This window comes from Macaca mulatta, chromosome 4, assembly GCF_049350105.2.
Source record: "Macaca mulatta isolate MMU2019108-1 chromosome 4, T2T-MMU8v2.0, whole genome shotgun sequence".
NCBI lineage: Eukaryota > Metazoa > Chordata > Mammalia > Primates > Cercopithecidae > Macaca > Macaca mulatta.
Genome location: NC_133409.1, coordinates 43316249 through 43333610, shown reverse-complemented (window position 1 = coordinate 43333610; position 17362 = coordinate 43316249). Strand labels below are relative to the sequence as shown.

The window sequence follows — 17362 nt, the reverse complement described above, 5'->3', positions numbered from 1 at the left end:
GGACTTAGCACTAGAAGAGATCAGACCTCTGGTCACTGATGGGTAAAGTGAACACATGACCTAAACCAGAACACCTTTGAGAGTGAAGGAGGGTAATTATAATTATTACACAACAGGTATAATCTGGGACTGTCCCAAGCAAAGCAGGTGGCATGGGGGCCTTAAAGATGGGGTCGCTGCAGTTGGTGCTAGAGCCCTCAGTTAGGATGGTAATCTGAGTGCCAGCTCCACTGTTCCAACACTCCATGGTCAGGAAAGATGCGGACCTACGCAGGGTACAGCAGGAGCTATTTACATCCATCTGCTGTGGGACTCAGCCCTCCTGAGCAGGGGGAAGCCCAGACCTGCTGCCTGCCTAGCCTGCCAGGGTCCAGGGATGGGAGAAATTTGAGGGTGGGGGGTAGAGAAAAAGTGCTATTTCTTTTTGGTTTATACTATCCATGTATTAAATAGGCCTTTTCATTTTTAAAAATAAATTTTATTTGCATATTTAAGGTTTACAACATGATGTTATAGGATTTATATATATTCTAAAATGGTTACTATAGTGAAACAAATTAACATATCCATCATCTCACATAGTTACTCATTCCCTCCCACCACCCATCCACAGCCCAGTGGCAAGAGCAGCTGTAAGCTACTCATTTAGCAAAGATCCTGAATACAATACATTATTAATAACTATAGTCCCCATGTTGTACATTTGATCTTTAGACTTATTCGACCTACACATTTGCTACTTTGAATTCTTTGGCTTATATCTCCCTATTTCCTCTCCCCGACCCCAACCCTGGTATCACTATTTTATTTTCTATTTGACCTTGAAGTGCCTCAATAAAGAGAGCTTACTTTGGTCAAAATATAGAGGTGACTTACAGGAACAACAGAAGAATTGATGAAGAAACCATTTGGCAACAACTTCTAAGAGTAATTCTAAGCTTAGCTTAAAAAATAATCCTAAATTTCTGAGAAACCAAAAGCCAAACAAATTAAAAGATGAGTTTCTGCAATATTTCCAGCAAAGTGAGACACCTCATTCTTGCCTACAACTAGACTATTTCTCCCAACTCATTCCTGCATTTAAAATTCAGCAAGTAAGTTTTCTGCATCATCAGATGTCCTAGTTACAAATGAATGATAGTTTAATGTCTTTCACAATTCAAAGGGCCCTTCAGAATTGTAATGTGTTGAAGAATTTTGCAATTCATGACATATGTAGCTGGTAGAGACTTTTCATCCCATGTTGAAAGTCTGGTGTTTTATGATTTGGCTTTACTACAGGTACACAGGTTGTCTTGTTAACGACTGCACGGAAAGATGGAGCAGCAGGCATCACCTAAGTGAACTCAGATATTAATTGATATGCAAAAACAAAAAGTAAAAGTCAGAGTAACATGCTCTTTTTAAAGCCAGTTGTGTGAGCTCATAGGCTCTAGAATGTCAGAAGAAATAGAGATAAATTACACAGTCCAACGAGGGCAGCACGGTTTGATGAGAAGAGTCACGCACCGGGACACAGCTGAGATCTGGCCGAGACAGGACCGGCTCTTACACCAACTAGCACTCAGCCCAAGATTCTTCCCACTCAGCTTCATGCTCCAGGAAGCAATTGCTCTCTGTAAGGTATTGTGCTCCCATTGTCACAGCAGAAAGTTATATACTCTAGTAATGGTATTTGGTTATTTGAATTGTGCCAAATTTCAGAATATATTCCTTAGTAAATACCAGTGTTGAGTCCCTATAATCTTATAATCCATAATTTGAAGCGATGCTGTAGACAAAGGTTATTTCAGAAGGAGACCACCAGTAAAGAAAAGCGGCAATGGTTAGGGCACTTACTTTATGGCGGCTTGCAGCTTCTCACACAGGACGGTGAGTACAGAGACAACATCATCACAGAGGGACTCTACTGTTGATCCTTCAAAACAGAGGAGGTTATAGGCATGAGACATCAACAGAGGGCATGACAAGTTCCCTGAACCGTCCTTCCCATCCTCCACTTTAGATGGTTTTTGAGACTGAAAAGATGATTTTCAGATGTGGAGAAGCCCTTAGGCCACCAAAGTGATGATCACAGAAATGATAAGAATTAAGTGTAATTATTCCTTTTTTTGTTTTTTGGAGGCAGAGTCTCACTCTGTCACCCAGGCTGGAGTGCAGTGGCACCATCTTGGCTCACTACAACCTCCGCCTCCCAAGTTCAAGCAATTCTCCTGCCTCAGCCTCCCAAGTAGCTGGGATTACAGGCACCTGCCACCACACCCAGCTAATTTTTTGTGCTTTTAGTCGAGACGGGTTTCACCATGTTGGCCAGACTAGTCTTGAACTCCTGACCTCAGGTGATTCACCCCCTCAGCCTCCCAAAGTGTTGGGATTACAGGCGTGAGCCACCGCACATGGCCTATAATTATTCTTTCTAAAGCAAGACACTCAAAAAGATAGTCCCAAAAGAAAATAATAGATTGTTTTTTATTATCAATAAAATTCACACTTACCAAAGGGAAATTAGTAATTTCAAAAACATCATGATAGACAACAATTTTCTTAATATTTAGGCCATGTGTGTATTCCTTATTCTGACCCTTGAATTTCTGGGTCTTCTGAGCTGATTAGAATAGTATCCCAGAGAGATAAAATAAGGCAGCATGGGAAAAGATGGGCTTTGGAACTAAGAAATCAGAGAAAAATGGGGCGAAATAATTTAGCCAGATATTTACCTACTTTATTTGTTGAGCATCTGCAGGGCACATGGTCTTTGTTGATACTGGAGCAATAGTTGATGTCGGAAAAATAAAATTTCCCTCTAAATGTGCTCTAGTTTCCAGAAACTAGAACCAAAACTCCCACAGAAGCATAGTGGGAAATTTGGAATCTGTTCAACTACACGTCAAAAACTGCTGATTGTGTGAGTTTGGGCAAACTTCAGTTTTTCTTCTGTCAAAAATGGGATAAATAATACTAATTTCACAGAATTGTCAGGCTACGTGAAACAGCAAGTCGAAGCATTTGTTCCCTAAAATAAAAACCTGTAAAGGTCTTTACAAATGTGGCTCTAAGTATCTGATGAATGTATAAATGAATGATGATGGTGACGTCAAGGAAGATGGAGAGAAAATGGCAAGTGTGTAAGAGAGAAAGTAAAGTTGGAGGAAGGCAGGGAAAGAGAAATAAATGGCTGTTCCTCAGAATTAAGATCTTAAATGCAGCAATAAAGAAAAGAAATGATAAAACATAGTTTAAGATTAATAAAACCCACACAAGTAGTCCTTAAGCTCAATTTTAGATAAACGTTAAATGAGTCCCTCTGTCAATTTTTTACTATTATATTTTTTAGAGCTATATTCTTGACCAAGAAGATGCAGACCCCCTTTTTAGTTTATAAAATCATCCCACATTAAAGTGAAGCCTTTATGAGAACACCATAGCCAAAAAGAAGAAAGGAAGATGGAACATCTTAGCGCATGTCACTGAGAGCATCCAACTGAAAAGGGCACCTTCCAGTCCGTGGCCCAAGAATGTAGCATCATGGGACTGAAACAATACACTCTAGTGATGCTTTAGAATGTGACTTAAGGCGTGTCTCTTTCTCATTTCTTTCAAATACTCTTCCTCTCCTAGTTGTGGCTGGTAAGCTGTTTCTCTCCTTTTCATTCTCTCCCTTTTTTCCCCTCCTCCTCACCTCCATCTCCTTCTCACTATTATTAACTGGCAAATATAATAGAAAAGCAGATTTTTCCAATATTTAAAAAAATTACTCAGTCTGAATTTCAATTTTTTAATCAGATATTATTTTTGCGTACTTTCAGAAACTAGTATCAAACCTGTTTTTAAAAATTAAATTGCTGGTTAATTATATATGTGGACTTCTATATTTTTTTCTTTTCCTGTGGGTCAGAATGAAGGTTCCTTAACTTGATTTCAGCTGATCTTTAAATTGGGTTGTCTGCAAGTGGCCCTGTGAGATGACTCAACATTCTTGTCAAAAAATTGGTATTTGACAAACACAATTCTGGTGCAGTAACACTGTATGCCAATCAGGTTTCTACAATCTTCTATCCAGTTATTCTCATTTTAGCAATTAAACCTGACTTCATGGAGAATGAAGTAACTAACAAAGCCAGCCTGCAAATCAGAGGTATGTGAAGTGTTAATACCCCTCACAGAGTTGGATCAGGAACAGGTGTGGTTGGCATAAGTGAATGCAGGAACAGAAGAAAGACAGCAGCTGATTAAATAATGCCACCTAAGGCAAAGCCAAGCACAACCTCCAAGAGAATGGTAAAACAACCCGGGAGCTCCTAGACATCTTTGTACCCCTCACTCCAAACACTCAGTAGGCATTCTCACAGCTGCTTTAAAAACTGAACTAGTACAAATCAAATGCAATACCTTGATTCCCGAATTCCTGTGGGACATCTGGGTTTTCAATTATCTAGTAAGGGAGACACACACACACAATTAGGAGATTCAGGCAAGAAAAATCCTGACTCTTTGACGCTGGGAAAATTCTAGGACACAAAATGGCTTCTGGAGCGTCCTGGGCTCAGCTACCTTGCCTGAGCACATCCCCCACCCACCAGCTCTTGAGAGCATTTCATTATTCATGGTGTTTATGAGAAAAATTATTATCTCTGGAACTGAGCTTATCAGTTCCCAAAATAATTCATTCAAGAGTGTCCACGCAAACGTGTGGACACGCCTCGTGGACACTTCCTGGAAGTTTAAACCCTTTGGTGCACTTAAACTCCCAGGATTCCAGGATGCTGGGCTGTGACCTGGGGCAATGCCTGCCTAAAGAGGTGAGTTAATTTCACTCAGAGAACAACCTATTCCAAGGCTACAGCTGACACTGTGCATGGCCCCTAATAAATACAGACTCTTGGCCATAAGCAGGATTAGGTTCCTGGACTTCAAAATAACTGGTCAGAATCTCCATCTTTGTATTTGATGGGGAGCATTTTAACCATACCGAGCCAGCTGCTCTTGGCTAGGTACATCCAGAACTATGAGGGCAGAGACAGAACCATGAGGGAAGGGAAAATAGGAAGGAAAAGACATTTACAAATAATCAGACTTACTTCCCATTGCAGGGATAACTCAGCGACTACTGAGCAGAGACTAAGAAGGTGGCACTTTATTCTACCTACCTCTTTGCACCAAGAGATGATAAGGAGGTATTTTCATACCAACTAATTACCAGACATGTAACTCATCCCATGGTGCTGATTTAATTTTTAAACTTGTTACAGGCACATATTTCTACCATTCTCTGTTCATTAATTTGCAAGCTCAGCTGCTTCCACAGCAACTTTTGTGAAATGTTATGTCAGTATCTACAGCTCAGAATGGCTAAAGCCAAGTTGAGAACAACACTTTCTGGAGGAAACACATTTGAGTCATATTTAAGGGTAGGAGAATCCCTCCATCCTTCAGCCCCAAATATTTAAATGTAGCAACTTTACTTTTTGAAATTAGTAATTTACAACTTAACAATAGCTTAGGTTACGTAAAATAATTCAATAATAAAGCTGGATAATATAGAGGATTTGTGATGACAAAAAATCAAAATTATCGTCTGTCCTGGGGTGCAACTGGGGATAAACATTAGGTTGAAGATACACATCCTGCTAGTGATTTTGGCGTTCTACATTATTTATTTTCTTTCCACTGCATTTAGCCTTCCTAATTTTGAGGTGGCCCATGATGTCTTTCCAGTTGATAACTGAAATGAGTGACTGAGGCAAGTATCTCAATCAATCGAAGTTTATTAAGACCGCTTTTGGGCACACCTGGGAAAAATGCGAGCCGTGACTGTCTGCACCTGTGGCTGTTTTTCCTGAAGAGGCTTTCAGGAGGTTTTACATTTCAGGAGGTTTCTATATTTCCTTAGAGGAAGGAGGAAGGCATGTAGGAAGAAGGACAGGTAGGCAGTAACGCAAATCGTTACATGCTTGTGAGATTTTACTTAGTGCCCAGTAAATCTAAATTTACATAAGGTGAATGTTTGAAGAAAAAAATGGGAGTAACAGAAGAATCAATTATGCAGATATCTCTGGGTAAATAGAAGAATGATGGATCTTGTCTTTAAAGATGGGCTTGTAATCAACATTATCAGTGTGGAATCAAACAGACTTTAGTTTTAGGAGCTAGACTTAGATTGCGGATCTAAAGTTACAATAGGCATGTCCTTGTTTATGGGAGGCCAGCAAAGTTTGACTGAAGAGTGATCTGTGGGGGCAGTCATTTGGGTATGCCTGAGGCCTCTTACCCTTCTGAGGTGGTCTGGCTGATGCATAACGCTAGTAGGAGCAACTTATTTGGAAGAGGGTGTTACATGACTCAGCCTCCGGGCTTAACCTTCCCGTTGGCATAAAAAATTGGGGGGTTCTGAGATTTTTAAAATTTTTCTTTTACACAGTGATAGGCCGTGCTAGAAAATACGCACAACTTCCCAAGGGAATGCTCAGTGTTCCCCAGGGGAATACGTGACCTCTTCAGAGCAAACCTCTCCATTCCTACAGATGATTCCACTTTAAGAGCTTTAAAAAAATACCTAAATTCTTATGTGACAAAACTTATGTCTCCCTCCATTGGATATCACAAACGCTTCAAATACCAGCATCCTGAGAATGATGTTTTCTGGGACATGGAATTACATCTCCAGGGACCACATGAATAATAGAAAGGAAATAACAGGAAACACCAATTTTCCACTTAATTTGAGATCTTGCCTCCGGTTGGGGTGAGTCCAGATGGTCCACGATGAGCAGGACCAGAAGGCCTTATTAGCCACATAATACCCAGGATGGAGACAGACAGCCTCTACAGTATCAACTGCACCTCCACAGCCATACCTTTGCCATTCTTATAGAAGAGCAGTATGAACTAAAAGATTGGGATATTTGACTTGAAACCTAATACTCTCCTACTTAAAAATTTTAAAATAAGATTACATGAACTCATATAATTGAAAGCACTTTGAAATTACAAAGTTTGATTTAAATGTTTCATTTAAAATATTAAGATATTATTAATATAGTGTTTGGTCATATTGCCATTTAGCAAGGATGAAATATGAGTGTATATTATAAGATTTCTCAACATCTTAGATTTACGTCAATTAAAAACTTTTTCTCTTAATATGTTTTCTATTTATGTATTTTAATTTCTTTTAAACTAAATACTCCCATACTACCTATATCCAAAATCCTACTTTAAATGAAATTGTTTTTAGCAAGGGGTAAGCTAAAGTAACAAAAATATCTCAAGTTAAAACAATTTTTAATAGAAACTGGGAATTGGATACAGCAAACAGAAAAGAAAAAAAAATCAATATTTGCTTTTTTCAGATTAGTGTTGTTTTCAACACTGGCTGCCAGAGCACATATTAAGTGAGAACTTGTACTGGCAGTCAGCTAGGAGACCAGCGGTTTACTTCGGGCTCCTTCATTGATAAGCTCATTCATTTTAGATTTCAATTTCATCTTTCTGGGCTTCACCTTCTCATCTGTAAAATAAGGAAAAAAGAATTTGACTAGATCATCTCTAAGGTTCCCCTCAACTCCGTGATTTTCTAAAAATTAGAAAATATTGAAATTAAAAATTACAAATAGTTGAAGTTAAATAAGAAATCCTAATTTTTATAAAATTAATTTTGGCGATATCTGGGACTGTAACTGAGATTTTCTTTTCTTTTTTTTTTTTTTTCCTGAGACAGAGTTTCACTCAGTCGCCCAGGCTAGAGTGCAGTGGTGTGATCTCAGCTCACTGCAACCTCCACCTCCTGAGTTCAAGCAATTCTCCTGCCTCAGCCTCCCACGTAGCTGGGATTACAGGTGTGCACCACCACACCCGGCTAATTTTTTGTATTTTTAGTAGAGACGGGGTTTCACTATGTTGGCCAGGATGGTCTCAAACTCCTGACCTCAGGTGATCTGCCTGCCTCAGCCTCCCAAAGTGCTGGGATTACAGGCGTGAGCCACCACGCCCACCTGTAACTGAGATTTTCTATTTGAACAAATAACGAACGTCATTTCAGAACACTCCTTGTAGATTTCAAAAGGATTTTAATCTAAATTATTACAGAGGCAGATTTTAAAACAACACAAAACACCAATTTTTGAAGAGGAATCACTCTCATTAACATTCCCAGAAGATAATACATACAAGGAGCCAATTACATTTACATTTTCCCCTGGAATGCTCATTTTAGACAATCTGTTCAAGTTCAGAGCAAAAAGCTCTAATGGGCTTTGATGATAGAGAGAAGACAAGTTAGTTCAGTTTCACCCTGAAGGCCCCAGCAGGTGAGGGAGGTCTCCTGCCACCATCTTTTAGTTAACAAAGGGAAACATACCCAACCTCAAAGCATGTAATAAATTATACTCATTTTTCTTAATTTCAAATTTACTTCCAATATTTGTTAATGTATCACTATTTCTAATACAAATTTTCAGTATGAGAAGTTTTAAAACAATGATTAAAAAATAAGTTTTAAAACAATAACAAAAAATTACAGAAACTGAGGAAAAGCAATTCTCAAAGCTTTGGGGTGAAACAGGCAAACATCTAAAGAGCTTAATGTATACAAATAAATGTTCTTTTAAAACAAGCAGGCCCTTCCTACTGTTTTCAGGAGGCAGGCAGCCCTGGCAGGAGGGGCCCCCGGGTGTGGGATACACAGACACCACCAGGAAGGTGATGAACGTGGGGGTGTCACAGACTCACCGTATTCTCCTGCCTCTGTCGTAACTGTAAAGTCAAGTCACTCAGCATTTGACTGAGAGTTGCCCGCACAGCAGTGTTTATGCTACGCTGGTGACAGCTGCTTATGTATGTCTCAATGCATACCTGTTAAAGAAATAAGACAGCAACACACATGTCTGCAGGTATCAGCTTATTACCAACATTCTTTGGGATTAACCAGAGAGGATATCAAATCCCTCTTAGACAGAAAGTCAGCCTGATTTAGGACTGGTTATTACTAAATATATTTTAAATCCCTGGAAATTTGTTTTTAAGCATATAGGAAAAATGGTATTTCCCTAAGGAACCACTCTTACAACCTGTTCCTCTGAGCATCATAGGAGAATGCAAATTAGTGATTTTTAGATGTGCCAAATAATTCTATCTAGAATCAACTCGGGTGGCTGGAAATTAATCAGAAAAAGTTCACTTGGTGATGAAATATAACAGAATTTATTAACTCCCAGGTTGTGCAGTGTGGGAAAAGGGTTAGCAAAACCCTTTCTCCTGCTCTATGAATGAGTTTGACCTTGGGTCAACCCTCTAGCTGTGTTCTTCTGGAAATTTCATAAAGGCAGGACATCAGCTGTGTTACTAGGTAGCATGGCTTATGGCAAAAATGTTTCCAAATTCCTATGCTCCATCTGAATTGGGAGAACTGTGAATCAACTGTAAATATCTGGTGGGTAGCCACAGGTTTGGGCTTCCCTAGGTGTACTGACTCTTCGAATTGACACATCCTCTGCAGGAACTATGCAAACTCTGCTAATAGAGTTGTTTCAGAAATATTGGTCCTATTTGGGACATAGGGCTTCTAGACCAAGGTGACTGCACTCACCGAGATGGCTCTCATCTCCTTGCATCTATGCTGTCATTTGAGAGCCAGAGGTTCTTCTCTAGGCTGCTGTGAGGACCCCCGGGAATAACAATGCCTAACACTGTCCTGCTTCTGTTTCCTGTCCTGTGTCCTGCAAAGTGAATATAACACCAAGGGTGGCCTATTTGGATCTTGCAAGTCTCCACGTCTAGTTGAGCCTAAAAAGACCCAGTGGTGGCTACTACATGGAGAAATCTCAAATAGAAAAAAAAAAATCCCTCATTTGATAATATGCTGCTAAAAGTCATGACTTCTCAGATTTTACAGCCTCTAATTCTTCTGGAAGCCACAGGGATGGGCATGAAAATGCATGCTTTAAATTTGCCTACTTTTTTTCTCTCCGTAAGGTATTCAATTTTACAAAGCATATTTAGAGACACAAAAACCAAAAGAGGTATTTAATTTCCTCAATTATTTCTCTAGGAATAGCTCCAAGATTATCTACAATGAAAATCCAGGGTTCTCACCTACATGGCAAATTTAATTTGATGATTGACAACTGAGACGGGCAAGAAACTACATTTTAATCTTTGTTGCTGCTTCTGCTTAAGCTGGGGAATTTTCTGCCAGGCCTCATGTTATCTTTTTCTTTCTGCCATGCCTCACTATGTTTACCTAGCAGAATTAACTAGGTGAACATAAATTTTTTTTTAAAGTTTAATTTATCTCCTACTGAATGTTAATATTTCAAAGGAGCATTTGAAACTGAAAACAGTATTTGAAAAAACAAAAAAAGGCAGTCTTCTCGACCTGGACAAAACCCAACAACTCCCAAACCTACATTTGAAAGTTGGCCTAGATTAATTCATTTCAGAGTTAAAGAGCAAAAGCAAGTTATAAAGTATTTATTTTTCATAAAAGTACTTAGGGCACATGACTTTTAATTCATTTTCTCAAATAATCATGGATATAGTGGATTTGAAGACACAATAATTTATGCATGCTTAGAAAAAAAAGGTGTTTTAGGCCAGATACGGTGACTCACACCTGTAATCCTAGCACTTTGGGAGGCTGAGGTGGCTGGATTGTTTGAGCCCAAGAGTTTGAGATCTGCCTGGGCGCAACGTGGCAAAACTCCGTCTCTACAAAAAATACACAAATTAGCCGGGCATGGTGGTGCACACTTATAGTCCCAGCTCCAGGCATGGGAGGATCACCTGAGCCTGGGAAGGTAGAGGCTGCAATGAGCCGTGATATCGTGCCACTCCAGCCTGGGTGACAGAGACCCTAACTACCCCCTGATAGGTGTTTTAATCCTGAAATGCTTCTACTTTTGCATGTGATGAAGTGGTTTTAAAACTTTGAAAATACATCTAGAGACCGCACTGAATCACTTTGATGAAGCCAAGCTCTCCATCGTGCATCATTTGTACTTCATAATTTAACAGTTTTCTTTAAATCTTACATTTTCCCCAGAAATCTTCGTAACTGTTGATCTTTAAGATCTCTAAGCTCTGCCATTTTAAATTTATAGGGGAATTGTAAGCCTTAAAAGCATTACAGATGAAAGAGAAGCTATTTTGAGAGCTGAACTACACACTTAATATAAACTCTCTTGAATACTGAGAAACATATCACTACACAATCTCTGTTAAAAATTACATCATTCACTTTAGACTCATGAAAGAAAGTGCACGCATGAGGAATTGGATTTTATATAACGCAGTGCTGTAAACAGACAAGAACTTTCCAAATAGCTAAGTTTTTTTTTTTTTTTTTTTTTTTTTTTTTTTTTAGTTTTAACGCCAGCACTGTTTTTAGTGTTTAGTTGCTAATACTATACATATAACACTTGGACATGACTTATTGCAGGAGGCATTTTATTCAGGGAAAAGGTAAGCATATTTACTCAGCTAAAAAAAAAGTATTAATTTAAGAAGCCCATTTGGCTAAAGTTGGGAGTACAAAGACTGAATATGACAAAAGGTATCCCATTAAATATAAAATTTACCACATATTTGATGCTATGGTTATCTTTAGGTACCCAGAAAGAAATGCTTTCTCAGCTATCTTGGCATCTTCTAAAGGAAAGTTTCTTACACTTACTGTAATAATATATTGGCAAACCACTAAGATTCATAGAACTAGAGCTTCCATGTTTAAACCTATTCATCGTATTCAAGACCAACTATTTTTAATGTTTTTCTTCCTCTACCTCAGGGCAGTACTAAATGAGCACATTGAATCAAAGCAGCTAAAAGAATACCATGTCCAAAAGCAGGCTGAGTTTCTGGGACAGAGCTCATCAGTTTCTTCTTTTATTCTGCCCATTATTGGTTCTACCTGCCCATGCTCTTCGCTTTCATAAAGCAGAATCAACACTGGGAAAGCCTAAGTCCTGCACCTTTGCCAGAGGCTTAAAGGGCCAAGTCAAATACCTTGTGAAAAGCCCTATAGGGACCTGATCACAGGGAACACACAAAGATGCAGGGCAGTGAGGAGGTTATAAGGGACACTTTGTGATCATTTCACTGATTTGTAAACATCCAGCTTTATAACATGCTAAACAGAACTGAGAGCAAACACAAATGGTTAATGATACAAAATAAACCCCAAAGGTAGAAGGAAAAAGAACAAGAAAACACAAGTCTGCAGGCCATACATAAGCAATAAAAGCTTTACATCACTGAGTAAGTAGACTGATAGATAATAGTACTAGGTTAAACCCAGGGAGAAATCACTAAAGCATTTAATATGAAGCAGCACATATATATATATATATATGCCAAAGGGATCACAAATATTAAAGAAGATGCCACAATAAAAATGTGCTTAGCTTTATAAAATACGTATGATCTTCACTTTGTTGAACTGTGCAATTACCTTCTCTTTCCCACCTGAATGGGGTTATTGGCACTGCTTTGTTAAAATCATGCATAATACTAATAAATTCCATAAAGAGAAGAGCTAGTATATTGTCAACTGGAAAACTTTTATAGGGATGAAAAATAATCTATGGTGATTAAAAGTAGAAAGGATCAGAGATTAAGCTATAAAAAAGCAGAAGGAATGTCCTCTATGTAGGGAAGACTATAAATGCTTCTTGAACACATTAGTACCAGAGAAAATCTTGGCTATCACTATAAGTCTAAGTTTCATGATTAATCATGCTGACAACTCAGTTGCCAGGCTATTCCTTATTCTCTCTTTCCTAAGACAGGTCAACAGGTAGGTATGTGGCAAGAGGCATGTCATCAAATGGGTTCTGCTGATGCAAACACACACACACACACACACACACACACACACACACACACGGCATGAACTGAAGTTGTTTTATTATTTCTAGGAAACAACTGTATAAGTAAGTCCGATCACCACGTTAGGTAGGGAAGTTGGCTAGTTTTCCTTTTGGATGTCAGCTCAAAAGTAAATTCTAAAAGTGCCAGGCATACCCGGAGAAATCTGATTGTGACTTGCCTCTTCCTCCTCCATGGTCTTCTTAGCTTAAGGTGGTATATTAAAATGGCTTAAGACACCTTAACCCATCAATTCATGCACCTTTCCAGGTCTACAGAAGATTGGCTGAGAACCAGTCCAAACTGAAGCAGAGACACTGGTCTGTGTGTCTTCTAACTCCAAACAACTTCTTCACAAGCCACGCAAGTAAGAGGTTTAAGGAAGGTGTGGAAATTCCTTGCCAAAGAAACAATAACTTACTTACTTAAAGCCCATCTAGCAGTAACTAGATAAAAAACAGACTCCTTGGAGGAGTCAAACCAGGATCAATAGAGACTGGCACACAGGAAAGAAAGGGTTTCAGGAAGGAAAAGTGAAGCTCCTTGAAATGCGATTTCCCCACTCAACTGGTCTCAACTGGTTTGAGGTCGTGGTCCTGCTTCCTTAGCTAGTTTTCTTGCCAGGAGATGGGGTTACTCCTTCCAGTCTTACAGAGAACATAACATAACAAGATGCTTCCAAGATAAATAGATCACGGCATCTGTGTACTTTTCTGTGGGATTATATCTGAGACTATCTGTTTCTTAATTGCAGAACATTTTATTTCAGGTATGTCTCAGAAATAATGCTACCATATCAGAGTAAAAGAAGTATTGGCCGGGTATGGTGGCTCATGTCTGTAATCCCAGCACTTTCGGAGGCCGAGGCAGGTGGATCACGAGGTCAGGAGTTAGAGACCAGCCTGGCCAATATGGCGAAATCCCATCTCCACTAAAAATACAAAAAAACTAGCCAGGCATGGTGGCGTGCACCTGTAGTCCCAGCTACTCGAGAGGCTGAGGCAGGAGAATCACTTGAACCCAGGAGGTGGGGGTTGCAGTGAGCCGAGATTACGCCACTGCACTCCAGCCTGGGCAATAGAGGGAGACTCTGTCCCCCGTGCCCCCCCCGCAAAAGAACTATCACTGAACATTTCAAGAGCTATAAACCAGCTCAATCTAAAAAACAGTTTAGTGACAACGAGAACTGTTAAATTAGAACCGCTGGTGGCAGGTGTTGAGTGTCAATATTTTTTCAAGCCCCCCAGGGTAACAAGTGAAACTACTACTAACCTCCAATCCTCTGATGTGTTATATAAAATGCTCAGAAAAGACACACTATCCATATGGAAAGATACTGGAAAAAGTGGCACATTCCCTATGGCCACGTGAATCTATGGTCACAAAAAAATGAAATGAATCAACACTTGAGCTATATATATAAAAACACCATAGAACAAGTATCTAACGAAATGCCTCGGTAAAGGTCCAATGGTATAAGACTCCTAAGAACTTCAGTTGGTCGCCAATATTATTATGGCAAGATTCTGCTAACATTCTCTAAGACTGATGGGGAGCCAGGAAGCAATACAGCAGACTGATTAACAGTACATGTTTGCAATATTAAAAGTCTGGATTTGAATATCTACCGGTAGGAACCTGAGCAAGCAGACTTCACTTTGCTTGGGTTCTTTATCAAGTTGTGGCAAAAATTAAAGGAGAATACATGTAAAATGCCACTTATTGCCATGCTTTAGGGACTCAGTGACCAGTAGCTATTATTATTAACCAGTATATTACAACATACCAGAATCTCTGGGACACATTTAAAGCAGTATGTAGAGGGAAACTTATAGCACTAAATGCCCACAAGAGAAATCAGGAAAGAAACTGACACCCTAACTTCACAATTAAAAAAGCTAGAGAAGCAAGAGCAAACACATTCAAAAGCTAGCAGAAGGCAAGAAATAACTAAGATCAGAGCAGAACTGAAGGAGACAGAGAGACAAAAAACCCTTAAAAAAAATCAATGAATCCAGGAGCTGGTTTTTTGAAAAGATCAACAAAATTGATAGACCGCTAGCAAGATTAATAAAGAAGAAAAGAGAGGAGAATCAAATAGATGTAATAAAAAATGATAAAGGGGATATCACCACCGACCCCACAGAAATACAAACTACCATCAGAGAATACTATAAACACATCTATGCAAATAAACTAGAAAATCTAGAAGAAATGGATAAATTCCTGGACACATATACTCTCCCAAGACTAAACCAGGAAGAAGCTGAATTCCTGAATAGACCAATAGCAGGCTCTGAAATTGAGGCAATAATTAATAGCCTACCAACCAAAAAAAGTCCAGGGCCAGACGGATTCACAGCCGATTTCTACCAGAGGTACAAAGAGGAGCTGGTACCATTCCTTCTGAAACTATTCCAATCAATAGAAAAAGAAGGAATCCTCCCCAACTCATTTTATGAGGTCAACATCATCCTGATACCAAAGCCTGGCAGAAACACACACAAAAAAAGAGAATTTTAGACCAATATCCCTGATGAACATCGATACAAAAATTCTCAATAAAATACTGGCAAACCGAATCCAGTAGCACATCAAAAAGCTTACCTACCATGATCAAGTGGGCTTCATCCCTGGGATGCAAGGCTGGTTCAACATACACAAATCAATAAACGTAATCCAGCATATAAACAGAACCAAAGACAAAAACCACATGATTATCTCAATAGATGTAAAAAAGGCCTTTAACAAAATTCAACAGCCCTTCATGCTAAAAACTCTCAATAAATTCGGTATTGATGGAACGTATCTCAAAATAAGAGCTATTAGGACAAACCCACAGCCAATATCATACTGAATGGGCAAAAACTGGAAGCATTCCCTTTGAAAACTGGCACAAGACAGGGATGCCCTCTCTCACCACTCCTATTCAACATAGTGTTGGAAGTTCTGGCCGGGGCAATCAGGCAGGAGAAAGAAATAAAGGTATTCAATTAGGAAAAGAGAAATTTGGCTTCCCAAATTGTCCCTGTTTGCAGATGACATGATTGTGTATCTAGAAAACCCCATCGTCTCAGCCCAAAAATCTTCTTAAGCTGATAAGCAACTTCAGCAAAGTCTCAGGATACAAAATCAATGTGCAAAAATCACAAACATTCTTTTACACCAATAACAGAGAGTCAAATCAGGAGTGAACTCCCATTCACAATTGCTTCAAAGAGAATAAAATACCTAGGAATCCAACTTACAAGGGATGTGAAGGACCTCTTCAAGGAGAACTACAAACTACTGCTCAGTGAAATAAAAGAGGACACAAACAAATGGAAGAACATACCATGCTCATGGGTAGGAAGAATCAATATCGTGAAAATGGCCATACTGTCCAAGGAACACTTTTACACTGTTGATGGGACTGTAAACTAGTTCAACCATTGTGGAAGACAGTATGTTGATTCCTCAAGGATCTAGAACTAGAAATACCATTTGACCCAGCCATCCCATTACTGGGTATATCCCAAAGGATTATAAATCATGCTGCCATAAAGACACATGCACACATATGTTTATTGTGGCACTATTCAAAATAGCAAAGACTTGGAACCAACCCAAATGTCCATCAGTGACAGACTGGATTAAGAAAATGTGGCACATATACACCATGGAACACTATGCAGCCATAAAAAAGGATGAGTTCATGTCCTTTGTAGGACATGGATGCAGTTGGAAACCATCATTCTCAGCAAACTATCACGAGAAGAGAAAACCAAACACCACATGTTCTCACTCATAGGTGGGAATTGAACAATGAGAACACTTGGACACAGGAAGGGGAACATCACACACCGGGGCCTGTTGTGGGGTGGGGGGAGGGGAGAAGGATAGCATTAGGAGATATACCTAACGTAAATGACGAGTTAATGGGTGCAGCACACCAACATGGCACATGTAAACATACGTAACAAACCTGCACGTTGTGCACATGTACCCTAGAACTTAAAGTAAAATAATAATAAAAAATTAACCGGTATATTAGAATGGAGGGCTGGGTGGATGGAAGGAATAACAATAAAAAAGGTGTTTTTCATACCCTGAAAGTATGAATCTTAGAGGAAAAAACAATGGCCTTTGAGACAGATTTTGTTGACCCTGACAGCATGATACAGAATCAAAGACTGGAAGTTTCCATGAGTCAATAAGATCAAACCAGCAAACACACATTTATGAACTAGGTTTTCTGCTTTTGAGAAATCCCACAGAGAAGCCTTTAGCAGGTATAAGAATCTCTCCAATGGAACAGGCTCACCGCAGCCTCCACCTCCCAGGTTTAACCAATTCTCCTGCCTCAGCCTCCCAAGTAGCTGGGATTACAGACATGTGCCACCACGTCTGGCTAATTTGTATTTTTAGTAGAGATGGGGTTTCTCCATGTTGGTTAGGCTGGTCTCGAACTCCCAACCTCAGGTGATCTGCCCGCCTCGGCCTCCCAAAGTGCTGGGATTAC

The 17362-nt window shown here is 39.4% G+C and overlaps 1 protein-coding gene across 2 annotated transcripts in view; it reads right to left on the bottom strand.

Moving 5' to 3' along the window:
• ARFGEF3 (ARFGEF family member 3) overlaps positions 1 to 17362 on the bottom strand; it is a 182374-nt gene that overhangs the window by 94300 nt on the left and 70712 nt on the right. The window contains exons 6-8 of one of the 2 annotated variants that reach the window (XM_001095348.5): positions 8728 to 8850; positions 4390 to 4432; positions 1840 to 1918 (exon numbers count right to left, since the gene is read on the bottom strand). In XM_001095348.5, the coding sequence (XP_001095348.3) occupies positions 1840 to 1918; positions 4390 to 4432; positions 8728 to 8850 (245 nt within the window). The remainder of the gene's footprint in view (positions 1 to 1839; positions 1919 to 4389; positions 4433 to 8727; positions 8851 to 17362) is intronic. The other variant, XM_077999463.1, reaches the window with a different exon arrangement.